The following is an 18838-nucleotide window of genomic DNA, read 5'->3' on the forward strand; positions in this document are numbered from 1 at the left end:
TATCATTTTGTAATGTATGTAATTCTTTAATGTATGAAATCTGTGGTATATAATTCTATGATGTATTGAAATCTGTAGTATATCATTTTGTAATGCATGAAATCTGTGGTATATAATTCTTTAATGCATGAAATCTGTGGTATATCATTTCATAGTGCATGAAATCTGAGATTTATTATTTTATAGTGTATGAAACTTGTGTATAACTTATATTTATTAATAATGTATGCGAAGTGAGGAATTTCATTTCAATAATGTTTGCAAACTGTGGTTTGTAATATACTAATGCACACAATGTGTGGTATAAAAAATTGCCTAATAAGTACACACACTATAATATATCAAAAACTATGAAAGTTGTGTAAATTGCTTGTCTCCAGTACAGTGTAACTTCCGAAAACCGAACACCCATGGGACTTGTCAAAAAATTCGGATTTCAGAGGTTTCCGGAATTCAGAGGTTTATGATAATGTGGACAAGACTAAGCCACTTAATATCACTAAATGTCAAGGAAGATGTGTCCATTACTGTATTATCATATATAATAGTCTTTTAATCAAGATAAAGATGTGCATGAAAAGAATACATTTTTATTTTACCTGCAAATGCTTTTGAATTTCTATCAGTTTGTAGAAATGTTGTTAATTGCATAAACTTACATATCGTCCGATGCTAGTTAATTAATAATATTACATAAAATGCAATAAAACCCTTAAGACATTTGATGCATACATTGTCCAATTAATTGTCATTTAATCCGCTAATAAACACTCCATATTAACTGACCGCCGTAAATTACTTTGATTAACCGCAACACTTCAAACATACCATTTCACAGTTTGTGATTTTAACGCATGTCAAATTACACGATCACCGCTTATTAGTAAACAATCGATAGGGAGATTAAATCTTCCTGCAGGGTAAAATTCTCATATTACAATGTATTTCACACCTTTGGATATTTCCGGTTTTTGGAGGTAAAATTGCATTGATTTGACTCTAATTTTACGAAAATATCGTTCGGAATTCAGAATTTAGAAGTTCCGGAATTCAGAAGTATTATATTTATAGAAAATAGAAGGGAAAAAATCGGGACCGAAAAAAATGTTCGGTTTTTAGAAGTTTCCGGATTTCAGAAGTTCCGGAATTCGGAAGTTACACTGTATATGATAAACTTTGTAATAATTTATGAAGCCCATGGTATATTATAATATTTTTATTGCTTTATTCAGAAATGATAACTTGTCCAAAAATTTTACTTCCTGCATTACTGATGGTTTTGCAATGAAAGGTGTGTACTGCATAATATTTTAAATAAAAGGATGAACAATCTATATTATGATATTTTAAGGTTGGACTAGATTTTTTAAAAGTCCATAGTTTCAGTGTTGATTCTTGTGCTTGCAAAAAACAAAATATATATCAATTCCAAAGTAAACATGAAGGAATGCTCATTATTTTCAAAGCCTAATAAATTAAAACCTTTGTAATTTGTAAGAATAACAAATTCAAAAACAATACTCAGTAATACAACAGCATCTTAAAGATGACTGATAAAAACTTAATATTAACATGCAATATGAAAAATAGGAAACAAGAGTGCCATTGTCATAAAATATGCCCATCCCAAATGCTAAGTATCAAGACAGTGAACATTTACATTAAAATCTCTTAATTCACAGTCAATTAATGGTTAATATTCACATTTTAATCTTTGATCTGACCTTTGACCTATGTCTGTGACCTTTGCCACAGGACCTGGATTTTATTCACTACACTGCATCACACGATGCCGCTCAATGTTGAACATTTGTGGCAAGTTATATAACAATATTCTACGTGTTTTCCTGTGACCTTGAAATTTGACCAAGGGAATTGTTTCATGTATTAAAGACTACTTCTGATAATGGTGAACATTTGTTTCAAGTATTACTAATATTCCTCCATGCATGTAGAAAATATGCTTAAACTTTACAAAATCTTTACATGTAATCATCTCTGTAACCTTGACATTGCATATACTGACATGAATTATAGAAATAATTCGTCATTGCCAGGCTACAAAATTGTCAAGAGACACATTTCCATATTTTTTACCTTAACTTTGACCTCTAAATATGTCAATGACCTTGGCCAATTTTTGTGTATGACACTGGCTAACAATGGTTTACATGTTGTGACAAGTTATATTAGAATTTCTCAAAGAGAGCTTTGCTCCAAACAAGCATTTTCCTTTGACTTTTAAGTGTGACCTTGACTTTGAGAACAGGATTATATGTGTGATTACTTCTTTTCAAATTATAATTTTAATATATTACTTCTCAAATGTAATGCTTAAATCCCTCCATGCCTGTAGAAGGCATGCTCTGTATAAAACTGGATGCTGCCTTATAATCACATTTACCACCACATGTGACATTAATATTCATACAACCCTTTTTTTGTCATACAGGCTTTCAAACAAAGATATACATGTATGTTGATAAAATATTCTATGTCAAAGGGCTCTCATTTTTATGTTTTTATAAAGATTTCTGAGTTTTTTAATACACAAAGACTTACATAATAAAACATTATAGAAAACTTTTTTTTATACATGCAGTATTTGTGTATTTGCTATAAATATTCTATATATCAATGCATCAAATGTAGCTACCATTCTACAACAAGTATACCTGTAAGATTCTTAGCAATGCTTTTATTATGTTATGTGATGACAAAATGCAATAGGTTAAGCTTGAGCAAACTGCCAAGCCTGCTTGTTTTCACCTTTACACTAACATGTACAAGTTTGACCTTTACACTTAAAAGTTTGACCTTTATAAAATTGCTGTATTGTCTGTGATATACTATCTTAATAGCGAGCTCGACGAGCTGGCCCCAAGGGCCTGCTCGAAAAGCGAGCTTTACGGTAACGCAAGTACCTGCTAAGTGATGGTTTTGAAAACTTTCCTCCGAGTACCGAATTGGACACATCGCAACTTTTCGAATTTATAGATAACGATAAAAACTGAGGAATTTTGACTGAAAACGGATGTGTAGACTGGTCACCCGGGCACGTCTATGGGAACCATAATTGGACAGAGAACCAGAATAACGGAAGCTGTATGAAAATTGAAGGCGCCATTTTGTGTGAAAAAATCTGATAAATAAAAACAATTTTTTGTCGAATTTTGTTGTGAAAACTATCTAGAATGAAAGAAAATGATCTAACTAAGAAAATGAATCCGAACACCAATATCTTTTATTCAGTCGTTAACGCTGTACAGACGTTTAAAGTATTGTTTACGTGACGTCACAATGTAGCGCCAAACAGCACGTGCAAAACAATCAAATCAAATACGCTATTTTAATGTCGCAAACGTTTTAAGTTTTACATTTATTTCACTTTTAATAATCTTTATTTCGCTTGAAAAATTATAGAGTGAAATTAAATAAACAAAGTTTTATCAACGTTTTCAAAACTCGTTATTTATTTAACGACAGAGGCGGAGCCATATTTAACACAGTATGTGTGACGTCACACGCACTCGTCACTGCATTTGAAATAAAAATGAGCGATTATTTCATACTATTTCACGTTAAAAGTACATCGAGCTCGCTTTGAGGCTTTGCCTTTTTCATATTAGTAAAGCCATGTATTTAATTTTTTTTAAATCCTGGGCTTGGGATAAAAACCATGACAAGACAATTGCCTGAACAAATGAATCTCTGGAAATAAACTGAACAACAATCATCAGAATAAATTGCCATGGTTACAATGATGAACTATAAAAAAAATCAAGAGCAACAAAAATCTAGATGCCTGATAGTAATTGTTAAAGTTCTTTTACAAGCCTAAGTTCTAACAAAAGAAATACTACTTTACTACTACTTTTTTTATCTTATAATGTAAAAAAAATTAACTCATTACTTCTCCTATCGTAAAATAAAAGTTTAAAACAATATATATATATATACCGGTATACTATATAGACAGAAATTTGATTTCTCTATAAAAACCTATCATCAGGTGATGAACATCAAGATGTCCAAACAATGGTCACAAAACACAATTTATAATTACCGTTCCGTTAATGTATTTAACATGCAACCTAAATACATTTCTTTTTAAGTCTATAGCTTAACTATGTCTTAGTATTCCTAGTAAATTATACAATTCATTTTTTTTTTTGAAAGTGCATTTTCATGCTACAATCTTAAACATACTCATGTGTATTAATGCTGGGCATTGATCTAGCAAAAAGAAAATGAGCCGCGTCACGACAAAACCAACATAATGGGTTTGCGACCAGCATGGATCCAGACCAGCATCCGCGCAGTCTGATCAGGATCCATGCTGTTTCTCTATCAGTTTCTTTACTTGTTATAGGGTCTGTAAGCGAACAGCATGGATCCTGATCAGACTGCGCGGATGCGCAGGCTGGTCTGGATCCATATTGGTTGCAAACACATTATGTTGGTTTTGTCGTGACACTGCTCAAATTAGTTATAACATTTAAGCAGGGCTTCAATGGCTGCCATTATGTAAACTGCCATAAAAAATGCATGTATAAGACACATGTACAAGACACAATCCTAAGTTATGTAAACTAAAAAAATAGAACAGTTTATTACACTTCTACAAGTCTTACCATAATTAGAATATTGTAAGAAACAAAAAAACAAAAAAAACAAAAATAACAGACTATTTTATAAGACGAGTATGCTAACAAGAATGTTCAATAATAGAAACAAAAATATAACTCATTAGGTTCAGGAAAAATGTCAACAATTGAGAGCTCTTTATTAAGAAATACTTTTATAAATCAATGAGAAGAAAGAGTCTAACTAATAGTGCATCTTGACTGTACACTTGTACATGATTTCAATATTAAAATTGTTTTGTTTTTTCTTTGAAGCCCCGCATAAATAAGACCTTATTTCAAACAAACACAAAACTAAAAGACAAAACAACAACAAAAAACAATTAAATATTTTTTTTCTCTAACAGACAATTTTTTTTTATCTAAACTGAATCAATTATGCAAATGTATAGCAATGCTGTAACAACAAAATCATGCTTTGCGCATTCGGACCTGATCGAAAACTATATCGCCCTCTGCCAAAGCCTGTTTGAAAGTTCCTGTCATTTGTTCCACCTATTAGCAAAGCAATAAGTTAGTATAAAAGTTTTAGTCATGAAGGATAAAGTACATTTTACTTTAACAAATGAAGATGTTGTATTGTACAGGTATGAAGAAACCACAATTGATAAGATCCTTACTCTGACCTTTCATTTTAATAACAATAGATTTAACCATTTAAATTCTTTTTGTATCCACTAATCTGATAATTAGAATTAGACAAGTCAGGGATCTACATGTATGTATTACAAGGGACGGGTTAGTTAAAGTTAGAGACTTTTATCTTCTTAGCCGTGTTATAGAATAGTGAAATATAACTCATATTACCCACTGTATATCATATCATTGTAACATACCAGAGTTTTACATCAAAGATTTCAAAATCTAATATTTACATCAATGTTCATCTTTTATCACTATAGAATACACCTCTTTTATCACTCATAAATGATTTTATCAAATTTTACCCCATGTTACACTCAAAATAAAAATATCTGAATATTTCACCCCAGTGAGATAAAAATGATAATAACTCTAATTATGTAATTCAGGGCTCAGTTTATTTCTGTATTTACTCTGAGTTAAAATAAAGAGAGAAATTAAAAAGAGTCTTGTGCTGTATCTATTACTGTAAGTTTTAAACTTATCACATATGTATATAACATTGAAAGCAAAAGTACTGTTAAACTGTTATTGTAATGTTTAAATAAAGCTTCAAAGCAAATAACAATAAACATCACAATTTTCAAATAGCCAAATGTCTGTTACATGTAAAAACTTCTCTTATTATGCAAGTAATCTTACAGTTTGTTATGCTGAGAATGAATTCTCTCAATTGTCTAAGAAAAATAAATGAGCAATTTTTTTCCCTTTTAAAGTAGCCTTCAGCTTTTCTAAAGGTTAATTATGTTATTTTTAAATAAACTATTATATGTAATTGTCAAATCAAAAGAATAAATGTGTACAATGAAATTTGCCGTCTATAAAATACATAAACAAGAAGGAAACCCCCTGATACCTCTAATCTAACAGTTTCGCTCTCTATATGTAAATAAGTAAAGCGAGGCGATTCATTACCCAATCTTCTATTTTTAGAAACAAACATCACTGGCACCATAACAATAGCTCTCGGGACATTATTTATAACAAGAGGGCCAGTTTAAACCCCAGGGCTTTTATTTGAACAAACTTGGAAGACACCCATTAGAAGATGTTTCTTGATGTTAAGTTTTTACTACACACATATAATAAAAAACAATATTCTCTGCACCCCATCCCCCCCCCGGGGCGTCCGTGGCCGAGTGGTTAAGGTCGTTGACTTCAAACCACTTGCCCCTCACCGCTGTGGGTTCGAATCCTACAGAGACTTTGGATTCTTTCATGTGAGGAAGCTATCCAGCTCGCTTACGGAACGTCGGTGGTTCTAATCAGGTGCCCGTTCGTGCCTGAAATAATGCACGGAAGGGCACTGGAGGTCTTCCTCCACCAGTAAAGCTGGAACGTCGGGATATGACCTATACTGTGTCGATGTGACGTAAAACCCAAAACAAACAAACAAAAAACCTTTCCCCCCCCCCCCCCCCCGGCAGAGCCAATTTACCCAAGGGCTTTTATTTGAACAAACTTGGTAGACACCCACAAGAAGATGTTTCATGTTAAACATCTTACCTCTAGCTCATTGGGTTTTTTAAAAGAAGATTTTTTAAGTTTTTACTATACACATATAATTAAAAACAATGACACCTTTGGGGCGGGGCCAGTTTTGACCCCAGGGCTTTTATTTGAACAAACTTTGTAGACACTTACTAGAAGATGTTTCTTGCTTAATATCTAAACTCTCGCTATTTGGGTTTTTTCAAAGAAGATTTTTAAGTTTTTGCCATACACATTTAAGGAAAATCAATGACCCCCGGGGCGGGGCCAATTTTGACCCCAGGGCTTTTATTTGAACAAACTTTGTAGACACTCACTAAAAGATGTTTCATGCTTAATATCTAAACTCTAGCTATTTGGGTTTTTTCAAAGAAGATTTTTTAAGTTTTTGCTATAAACATATAAGGAAAATCAATGACTCCCGGGGCGGGGCCAATTTTGACCCAAGGGCTTTTATTTGAACAAACTTTGTAGACACCCATAAGAACATGTTTCATGCTAAATATCTTAGCTCCAGCTCTTTGAGTTCTTTAAAAGAAGATTTTTTTGTTTTTACTATTATGCATATAGGGAAAATCAATGACCCCCTGGGGCAGGGCCAATTTTGACCCCAGGGCTTTTATTTGAACAAACTTGGTAGACACTCATTAGAAGATGTTTCATGCCAAATATCTAAGCTCTAGCTCTTTGGGTTTTTTAAAAGAAGATATTTTAAGTTTTTTCTTTCGGTTGCAATGGTTACCAGAGTTCTGCATGGAATTTAATTCTTTGAACAATTTTTAAAGGTGACCACCAAAGGAACATTCCTGTGAAGTTTGGATGAAATCGGCTTAGTGCTTTATGAGGAGATGTCATTTCAAGTAAAAGTTTACGGACGGATGGATAGACGACGGACGGACGCCAGACGAAAAGCGAATCACAAAAGCTCACCCTGTCACTTTGTGACAGGTGAGCTAAAAAGGCCGAACAGTGATACTAAGCTCTTTTCAAAGATAAAATTACTGAAATACTAAGTTTGAAACAACACAGAATTGTTTTTCCAACAAAAAATAAATTCTGAAGGCTGCTTTAACATGCTTGATCCAAAATTGATTTGCCTTTGCCCTGAGTTTAGCCTGAACAGGGTTATATACCTTCATTTGCTAAATGTTTGTATTTTGTTATTGAAATTTTTGAACTTTGAAACACAGAGGAAGCCACTAAAGGAGAGGAAATGAAAAGAAAAGTACATAACAGATTTGAATTAACAGAAACTAAATACTAAAGTATTTCTGTAAATGAATGAAATAAAATGTGATATAATCCCTTCTCAAATTATATCTTTCGTCATTTCTTCATTTTTAAAGCATTATCAAAAAATCCTTAGAAATCCTATTTTATTAAAGTAAGGTTTCAAGTAATGTTATATAACCTTTTTAAGTGTGGGTGTATACAATAAATGTTATATGAGTTTTTCAAACTAATGTTTATATAATTTTATATGAACTTTTTCAAACTAAGGGTTATGTTTTTAGTTATAGAGATTTTTGATAGCGTATATGGCCCTATATAAATGGTTATTTGTATATCGACTTTGGTTATATTGCAAATAACCATTTATAAACGGTCATATAACTTACTTCTCAAGAATCTTTATAACAAACATATTACACTGCAAACTTCCTTTATTTAGAGAAATAAAGAAATTATATAATAAATCTACTGCAGCCTTATATATAGATTATATAAACATTATAATTATTTAATGCAAAGGACGTTACAAACGTGCAGTAATATAAAATGTTATATGAACTATTTTTAAAAAGTATGGTTACTATAATGTTAAATGAAATATGTTTCATAGAAAAGGTTAAACATATATTTATGAACTTTTTAAAAGTAGAGGTCTGTCTAATGCTATAAGAACATTTTAAACAGTAAGGGTCATATGTAGTATTGTATAATGCTATATACAGCTTATTTAAAACAAGGGGCTATATAATGTTATATGAATCTTTTAAAAGAGATCTGTACCATGATATGAAATTTGTTTTTTAAAGTAAGGGGCATATGAGCTTTGTTTCAATGTAAAGATTTTATATAACGATATGTGTATTATTTTATAAATGAGGGGATCATAAACACTTGTATATATAACATGAAGTTGAAGAAATAAACATACAAGTTGTTGGGGACTCATGCTGACTAAAATTCTCTCTGCATTCTCGCTGTCATGTCGACTCTCCATGATTGCTAACAATAGCTTGGAGGCATTATTCTGAAGAAAAACAAAAAAACAAAAATAACCAAAGATTGTATAATGAAAGGTATGTGAAATAATTTTGATACATAAACATGTATTGCAAATATAATTTACAGATTTAATATTGTAAACAAGGCAATCCTGTTGTTGATCAGCACTCCATGGTCAAATGGAAATAGGATGGTTAAATGTGTCCAAATAATGTAAACAGGATGGTAAAATATACTTAAAAGGAATAAATATTTTCTTTTGGAGAGAGCAAAAATGGTGACTCAGGAGTCACTAGATACAGGGGGTCATTAGCCACAATCCCTTCATTTTGTCAATAAATATGTTTCCTTTCAGGTAAACAGTATGATTGTATAATAAGTTGGTATGATTGAATAATAAGAAACAAAGTTCATAATCATTACTACTTGCATATAAACAAAATTGTGATTGACTTAACAAAATAAAATTAAACTAAAATAAAGTACATGAAACCGTTTTTTACAATATTTTTTTTTTCAACTTTAAAATAATCAAATATTAGGGTCGTTAAACACATCTCACAGGGAGTCGCTACAGACGCAATATGTTTCGAGAGGGATATTACAGAATCTCACTACAAATAATGAGTCGTCAAACATCGAAAAATATTTTCTGAGTCTCTCATCCTGCATGACAAGTAGCTTTTTAATCCAATGTACAGGCAACATTTTCCTACTCATACTGCATTGAGTTCTCTTCAATTCTACTCTTAATTACTAGCAGACAAGTGGGATTTTCGATCTCTGGTAGTTAAGACAGTCCCCACCATATATCTAACATATAATGTATGCAACATTAATTCAGTACAAAAAGATGATTAATTTTTTTTCATTCAGATTTGTGCCAACAACATAAGCGTGCAGTCTGATCAGGATCCATGCTGGTCGCAAATGCACTTTGTTGGTTTTGTCATGGTGCGGCAAAAATGTATATTGCTTACCTTAAGTTCGAGAACAAGATCCATACTAATCTCGCTAAGGACTAAGGCTATGATGATATCTATTCCATTACTCTCATGCATGGCTATTGCATTCTGGGAAAATAATATATCGTATATACGTAATGTCATTAGTATTTTGAAATCATATCATCATATTTTATGGTTACGAGAAATGTACAGGCATGTGGACTAAATATTGAGTTGAACAATGATAAATGAGGCAATATTGTTGCAATAAAAAACCTGCCCTTACAATTGCAAAATTGTAATAAGAACTAGGATTTCCAATAAATATACATTTTAATTACACGTTGAAATGGTGAATACTATGGTACATGTAATATAAAACTTAACTCTTTAACAAGAACTCTCTGATAGAAAGCGCGCTTGACTATTCTCAGTGCTCGACAATTCAAAAAGGGGCATAACTCTGTAAGAAAGTAACTCCGAGTTAGGTGACCTGCACCCATCTTTATAGATAATCACAGAGAATAAGTGTGTGCAGTTTCAACACACTGCATCAAAGTGTGATAGGGACACCAACCATGGGGTGAGTACAACAGCTCTCCCACTTCTTCGAAAAGACGAGCTATAAATGAGTTAACTATTTCAATGACTACATAGAAATATAAATCAGTCAAGGAACAACAATCATCCCATATACATGTATAGTGTGTAAATGAATAAAGAGAAATAGTCAAACTTATACATACTAGTTTTTTTATGTTTTTTTTTGTTTTTTTAATTTGATAGGATATAATTACTATTAAGCAGATTTGATTGAATTGATTGCTATCAAAATTTACAAAATAAATAAAAAATATTTGAACATACTTGATTTTCGTGACAAGGTCCCTGACAGTACTCAGTGAGTGTTGTGAGAGTCTGGTTGATTAAGCCTCGGTTTGATTCATTAATGTACAACCCCAACAGGCCTAGTTTGCCTGTTGTACTTCCACATATACAGTCAAGAAACTGTAAAGTCTGTGTAACCAGATTGTACTTGTTCTTGTTTGCTGGCTGCTCACGAAGGTAATTCTATAGAATGTAAGACATATTTATTATTTCATATAAAAAAAAGGAGAAAAATACTTCATCCAGAAAAAAGCAAACATTCTAGCTACATCTCTTCTCCCTCTTACAATAGTCTAATTTTTAGTGTTTTTGAATAAATTGTTGTTGGCCATAATAACAGATAAGTCATTGTAATATGAAGAGAGAAAAAATTGGCTTTTTGAAAATCTTTGTACAGTATTGGTAATGGTAGGGAGAGAAGTTTTGTTTCCGTTTTTCTCTTGAGGGACTGAAGGTTATGTTGCACCAACACAGTATAGGTCATATGGCAACTTTGTAACTTTACTTATGAAGTAAGACATCAGATGGCCTTCCATGTATTATCTTAAACTCAAAATAACAATCAAGGACAAAACAATTGAGAACATGACACCGATACCTGTAAATCCCTGTTATGATTTTCACAGAGAAGTTGTAAGAATCTAAGGATTGGTTCCATAATAGCTATCTGGCTGGGCAACTTCTTCTCATCCTTCTCACGATTAGCCTTGTCAGCTAGAGCATCCTCCACTGTATGTGGAGCTCCATCTTCATCCTGGCTGTTACTACGCAACACCATCCCCTCTGGTTCTTCTGTTATATATTAACATAATAGTGTATTTAATTTTTAAACAAAACAAGAGCCATGTCAACATGGCCATCCCCAGCCGAATGTGTTTGCTCATTGGAAGAATGTATATGTAGTACAGCAGAATAATTCCATTTTAAGAGGTCTTTTGGTAATGAAAACTGATGGCTATAGTGATTACAGATTTGAAACCTATGTGAATACTGATGGCTGAAAATAACAAAGGGCAATAACTGAAAAATAATGCAGGGTAGGTTATCATTCTTGTGTGCTGCATCCCTCCTCAGTAAAATCTATCCACCTATGAAGTTTCAAGTTGATACCTCAATACTTTTTGAGAAAAAAATTGAATTGAAAAATTAAGTATGAACAATAACAAAGGGCAATAACTCAAAAATTATAAAAGGTAGAGTTATCATTCTTGTGCACTGCACACTTTCTGAGTTAGATCTATGCAACTATGAAGTTTCATGTTGATATCTCAAAGGCCTTTTGAGTTATGCTCTGGACATAAATTAATTTTGAAAAATAACAAAGGGCAATAACTAAAAAACTATGCAGGGTAGAGTTATCATTCTTGTGCACTGCACTCCTCCTTAATGAGATCCATCCACCTATGAATTTCAAGTTGATACCTCAAATACTTTTTTGAGATAAGCTCCGGACAAAATAGTATGAAAAAGAACAAAGGGCAATAACTCAAAAATTGTATAGGGAAGAGTTATCATTCTTGTGCACAGCATTCCTCCTTAATAAAATCTATCCACCTATGACATTTCATGTTGACATCTCAAACACTTGTGAGTTATGCTCCACTCGGGTGAAAAATTAGGTATGAAAAATAACAAAGGGCAATAACTCTAAAATTATAAAAGGTAGAGTTATCATTCTTGTGCACTTCACACCTCCTGAGTGAGATCTATGCACCTATGAAGTTTCATTTTGATATCTCAAAGGCCTTTTGAGTTATGCTCTGGACAAAAATTAATTTTGAAAAATAACAAAGGGCAATAACTCAAAAATTATGCAGGGTAGAGTTATCATTCTTGTGCACTGCACTCCTCCTCAATGAGATCCATCCACCTATGAAGTTTCAAGTTGATACCTCAAATACTTTTTGAGATAAGCTCTGGACAAAATAGCATGAAAAAGAACAAAGGGCAATAACTCAACAAGGGTGCCATAGTCACAAAATACGCCCGTTTACGAAAGCTTTAGATGGAGATGGGGGCATTATGGATAAGTGTTATCTAGCAAGCAATTTTTTATTCTTAGCACTGTGTTGTTAAATGAACCTTAAAACAAATCAGTAGGGAAGATATGCACAGGATGTGTGACCTTGACCTTGGTCGCAGGGACCTGAATTTTATGCACGACACTCAGCCTCACAATGATGAACATTTTTGCCAAATTATATTGAAATCCCTCTATGCATGTAGAAGTTTTGCTCCAGACAAGCGTTTTTCTATGAGCTCTAACTGTGACCTTCACCTTTGACCTAGAGACTTGGTTCATGTGCAGGGCACTACGTCTCATGGTGGTGAACAATTCTATAAAGTAACATTAAAATTCCTCCATGCATGTAGAAAATATGCTCCGGACAACATCTGGATATTTAATCATCTCCAGTGACCTTGACCTTGCAAATATTAACCTAAATTAAATGTGTCACACCTGTAGTCATGATAGTTACCATTTGTGCTACAATCCATCAATAAATGATGACTAAATGGTCCCTATACACATCTTCAAATTTTTATCTGAACTTTGACCTCTATGTGTAACCTAGCTTGACTTTGGTCGCAGGGATCTGAATTTTGCGTGCGACACTCAGCCTCACAATGGTGAACATTTGTGCTAAGTTATATTGAAATCCCCCTATGAATGTAGAAGTTTTGCTCCGGACAAGCGTTTTTCAATGAGCTTTAAGTGTGACCTTGACCTGGAGACCTGGATCATGCATGGAGCAATACATATCATGGTGGTGAACATTTCCATAAAGTATTATAAAAATTCTTCCATACATGTAGGAGATATGCTCCAGACAAAATCTGGATATTTCACCATCTTTAGTGACCTTGACCTTGCATATATTGACCTAAAGTACATGTGTCACAGCCGTAGTCATGATAATGACCATTTGTGTTACAATCCCTCAATAAATGATGATTAAATCGTCCCTATACACATCTTCATATTTTTATCTAAACTTTGACCTCTATGTGTAACCTTGACTTTGGTCGCAGGGATCTGAATTTTGCGTGCGACACTCAGCCTCACAATGGTGAACATTTGTGCCAAGTTATATTGAAATCCCTCTATGCATGTGGAAGTTTTGCTCCGGACAAGGGTTTTTCAATGAGCTCTAAGTGTGACCTTGACCTTTGACCTAGAGACCTAGTTCATGTGCGTGACATGGCTTCTCAAAATGGTGAACATTTCTATGAAATTTCATTAAAATCCCTCCATGCGTGTAGGAGATATGCTCCGGACAAAATCTGGATATTTCATCATCTTTAGTGACCTTGACCTTGTATATATTGACCTAAATTATATGTATCACAGCCATAGTCTTGATAATGACCATTTGTGTTACAATCCCTCAATAAATGATGACTAAATGGTCTATTATACACATCTTCATATTTTTATCTGAACTTTGACCTCTATGTGTGACCTTGACCTTGGCCGCAAGGACCTGAATCTTGCGCGCGACACTCCGCCTCACAATGGTGAACATTTGTGCCAAGTAATATTGAAATCCCTCTATACATGTGGGAAGTTTTGCTCCGGACAAGCATTTTTCAATGAGCTCTAAGTGTGACCTTGACCTTTGACCTAGAGACCTGGTTCATGTGCGCGACACTGCTCCTCATAGTGGCGAACATTTCTATGAAGTTTCATTAAAATCCCTCCATACATGTAGGAGATATGCTCCGGACAAAATTGGACGCCGCCCGCCCGCCAGGGGCGTCCCATAATACGTCCAGTTTTTCAAACGGGCGTATAAAAATTGTATAGGGAAGAGTTATCATTCTTGTGCACAACATTCCTTCTCAATAAGATCTATCCACCTATGACATTTCATGTCGATATGTCAAACACTTTTTGAGTTATGCTCCGCTCAGGTGAAAAATTAAGTATGAAAAATAACAAAGGGCAATAACTCAAAAATTAAGAAAGGTAGAGTTATCATTCTTGTGCACTGCACACCTCCTGAGTGAGATCTATGCACCTATGAAGTTTCATGTTGATATCTCATAGGCTTTTGGAGTTATGCTCTGGACAAAAATCAATTTTGAAAAATAACAAAGGGCAATAACTCAAAAATTATGCAGGGTAGAGTTATCATTCTTGTGCACTGCACTCCTCCTCAATGAGGTCTATCCACCTATGAAGTTTCAAGTTGATTACTCAAATACTTTTTAGAGATATGCTCCCGACAAAAATGTCGGACGGAAGGACGGGGGATAACAAAACAAATAAACCATATGCAATCAGGTTCTATGCTTTTAATGAATACAAAATGTATATACATTTACCACAATATGGTGACTGATTAATAAATGCCATGCCATAATTACGCTCCTTTCATAATACTCTAAGTTGTGTTTTTGTATTTTAGTGACAATGAGCAAAAAAACAAAAACAAAAAAACGTGCAATACCTTAATGACTTGGAAAAGTAGCAATTAAAACCTTTATTTTAAGGTAACTGATGGTTTAATGATATGTTACTGCAAGTATTTATTGTTATAATAACTTGTCTGTAAGTACACTTAGATAAGGAAAGACCCCAAAACTTTAGTATTCAAAATCAAAATTTAAGGCTGACATGTATATTTCACTCATTTGAGTTTTTACAAGAGAAAACAAACTTCAGTTTTTATAATCAGTGGTAAAGACAAACCTCTATGCCTTCCAAGTATTCCTGTAGGGTGTTTACTGTCTTCTACCTTCTTCTCAGTCAGTACCTCAGCTGTGCTTACCATGATTGTATTCTTGATCTCAGTTTGAGCTTCAAACATGTAGCCGTAAAACACACGGAAAAACACCTCAGAGTCCTTATCACTTTTTAACCTTGCACATAGTGATTGCTGAAAAAAAAATTTCTTTTGAGGTGCAATAATTTTAAGTCAAACAAAATGACTTAAATCCAGTAGTAATAATCATAATAATAATAATAGTGACTTACTGGCTTAATTGAGTAAGTTACTGGCTCAGTTGATTAAATTACTGGCTCAGTTGAGTAAATTACTGGATCAGTTGAGGAAATTACTGGCTCAGTTGAGGAAATTACTGGCTCAGTTGAGGACATTACTGGCTCAGTTGAGGAAATTTAGTGACTCAGTAGAGGTAATTACTGACTCAGTTGAGGTAATTACTGGCTCAATTGAGGAAATTACTGGCTCAGTTGAGGAAATTACTGGCTCAGTTGAGGAAATCATTGGCTCAGTTGAGGAAATAACTGACTCAGTTGAGGAAATTACTGACTCAGTTGAGATAATTACTGACTCAGTTGAGGTAATTACTGGCTCAATGGAGGAAATTACTGGCTCAGTTGAGGAAATTACTGGCTCAGTTGAGGAAATCATTGGCTCAGTTGAGGAAATAACTGGCTCAGTTGATGAAATTACTGGCTCAGTTGAGGAAATCATTAGCTCAGTTGAGGAAATTATTGACTCAGTTGAGGTAATTACTGACTCAATTGAGGTAATTACTGGCTCAATTGAGGAAATTACTGGCTCAGTTGAGGAAATTACTGGCTCAGTTGAGGAAATCATTGGCTCAGTTGAGGAAATTACTGACTCAGTTGAGGTAATAACTGGCTCAATTGAGGAAATAACTGGCTCAGTTGATGAAATTACTGCAGGGTTCATACAGATCTCCAATGCCAAAATTCAAGGACTTTTTAAGCACTATTTAAGCATGTTTTCCCATTTTTCAAGCACATTTGTTGCACATATACCGACACAATTTTCAATCGAAGATGGGTAGTTTATTTGCCATTTTTTGTTGAATACACATTTTCTGACCACAATTTTAAGGAATTTATAGAAGAACAAGAAAGGGTCATCAAATACAGATTAGTTCAAAACAACTGCAATTTGCCCACTTACTGTTACCTTGAGTAAACATTTTATTGATTTTGATACTAAATTGGATCATTTTCTTTTTACTTTGTTAATTTTTATCGAAACTATGTTATTCTGTGTTTCAAATTTTCAAGCACATTTTCAGCATATTTAAGCACTTTTTAAGCACTTTTAAAGAGAGTAATCAAATTCAAGGACTTTTAAGCACTTTTTTTCATTTTTAAGCACTTTTTAAGAAAGGGACTCAAATTTAAGCACTTTTTAAGACTGTACGAACCCTGTACTGGCTCAGTTGAGGAAATCATTGGCTCAGTTGAGGAAATTATTGACTCAGTTGAGGTAATTACTTACTCAATTGAGGTAATTATTGGCTTAATTGAGGAAATAACTGGCTCAGATGAGGAAATTACAGACTCAGTTGAGGAAATCATTGGCTCAGTTGAGGAAATTACTGACTCAGTTGAGGAAATTACTGACTCAGTTGAGGTAATTACTGACTCAGTTGATGAAATTACTGGCTCAGTTGAGGAAATCATTGGCTCAGTTGAGGAAATTATTGACTCAGTTGAGGTAATTACTGACTCAATTGAGGTAATTACTGGCTCAATTGAGGAAATAACTGGCTCAGTTGATGAAATTACTGGCTCAGTTGAGGAAATCATTGGCTCAGTTGAGGAAATTATTGACTCAGTTGAGGTAATTACTGACTCAATTGAGGTAATTATTGGCTCAATTGAGGAAATAACTGGCTCAGATGAGGAAATTACTGACTCAGTTGAGGAAATCATTGGCTCAGTTGAGGAAATTACTGACTCAGTTGAGGAAATTACTGACTCAGTTGAGGTAATTACTGACTCAGTTGATGAAATTACTGGCTCAGTTGAGGAAATCATTGGCTCAGTTGAGGAAATTATTGACTCAGTTGAGGTAATTACTGACTCAATTGAGGTAATTACTGGCTCAATTGAGGAAATAACTGGCTCAGATGAGGAAATTACTGACTCAGTTGAGGAAATCATTGGCTCAGTTGAGGAAATTACTGACTCAGTTGAGGAAATTACTGACTCAGTTGATGAAATTACTGGCTCAATTGAGGAAATTACTGGCTCAGTTGAGGAAATTACTGACTCAGTTGAGGAAGTACCTAAAGTTTACCCCTTTTGTTAATTTTGGACACATTTAAGGTTCCTGATTAGAATAACTTGTCTTCAGCCATCCAGGATAGCAAAAGGTTAGAGAAGGAGACTTGTAATCTCGATATGGATTAGATTCTGATGCAGGGTCAAACAGTAGCTGCAATTCTAATGCTTCAACCCATAAAAAGGCAACCCTTCAGCCACAAGGTACTAAACATATACAAAATAAACTTTCATTTTGACAATAAAAGCACTGAAATTTGTTTTTGACAATATAAATGAATGGGTAATGACTAAGAAAGGTTAAAGGTCTTGACATATCCTATAAATCGTAAATGAAAATATTGTTTCTGAAGTTATGAACCTTGTCACATGATGTGGTTGCATGGTAATAAGAAACATATATTTGAAGTTAAGTGTGGATGCTGACGCTAAGGTGAGAAGAATAGCACTTCGTAAACTTTGTGTAAGTCAAGTTAAAAATTAAATACAAATAAAATTTTTCAATAAAGACGGGGCTTGAATATTCAAGTGAAAAGTGTTTAAACAAAAATTTCATACCCTACATGTCCAAATGGTTAGATCTGATGGTAGCCTTATAATTGATAAAATTCTATAATAAAGCCTCCATTCATATAACAAAGTCTTTGGTGAGTATAGGACTCTGACAGATAGTAATCTAGAACAATTAAAAGGGCTAAACTAACCTGTATAACAGTATTGCCACCTTCAAGCAAGGCTATACCCAACTCTAGAGTCTCTCTAAAAATCTTGTAATTTGTGTTTTTGATTACAAGATCTACAATCAAATCAGATGCCCCAGCTTTGTTCAAATGACACTGAAAGAGAATTTTTTTTATCAAAGTTGGCAATTGTCTTATTAACTACAATCAAAGTTTGGCAATCGTCCTATTAACTACAATTATTATGAAAAACTTTCAGAATTTGCATCCTATATAACTTTATTCAAGTAA

General features: G+C 33.6%; 1 protein-coding gene across 1 annotated transcript in view; it reads right to left on the reverse strand.

The window, feature by feature from the left end:
- The window catches only part of LOC132728606 (inositol 1,4,5-trisphosphate receptor type 1-like), a 132750-nt gene that overhangs the window by 24921 nt on the left and 88991 nt on the right, over positions 1-18838 (reverse strand). Inside the window, exons 40-46 of the mRNA XM_060714279.1 lie at positions 18572-18703; positions 15543-15729; positions 11445-11638; positions 10826-11029; positions 9992-10084; positions 8941-9036; positions 5079-5141 (exon numbers count right to left, since the gene is read on the reverse strand). Coding sequence (XP_060570262.1) covers positions 5079-5141; positions 8941-9036; positions 9992-10084; positions 10826-11029; positions 11445-11638; positions 15543-15729; positions 18572-18703 — 969 coding nt within the window. The remainder of the gene's footprint in view (positions 1-5078; positions 5142-8940; positions 9037-9991; positions 10085-10825; positions 11030-11444; positions 11639-15542; positions 15730-18571; positions 18704-18838) is intronic.

This window comes from Ruditapes philippinarum, unplaced genomic scaffold, assembly GCF_026571515.1.
Source record: "Ruditapes philippinarum isolate M1 unplaced genomic scaffold, ASM2657151v2 ctg1435_1_1_1_1, whole genome shotgun sequence".
Taxonomy (NCBI): domain Eukaryota; kingdom Metazoa; phylum Mollusca; class Bivalvia; order Venerida; family Veneridae; genus Ruditapes; species Ruditapes philippinarum.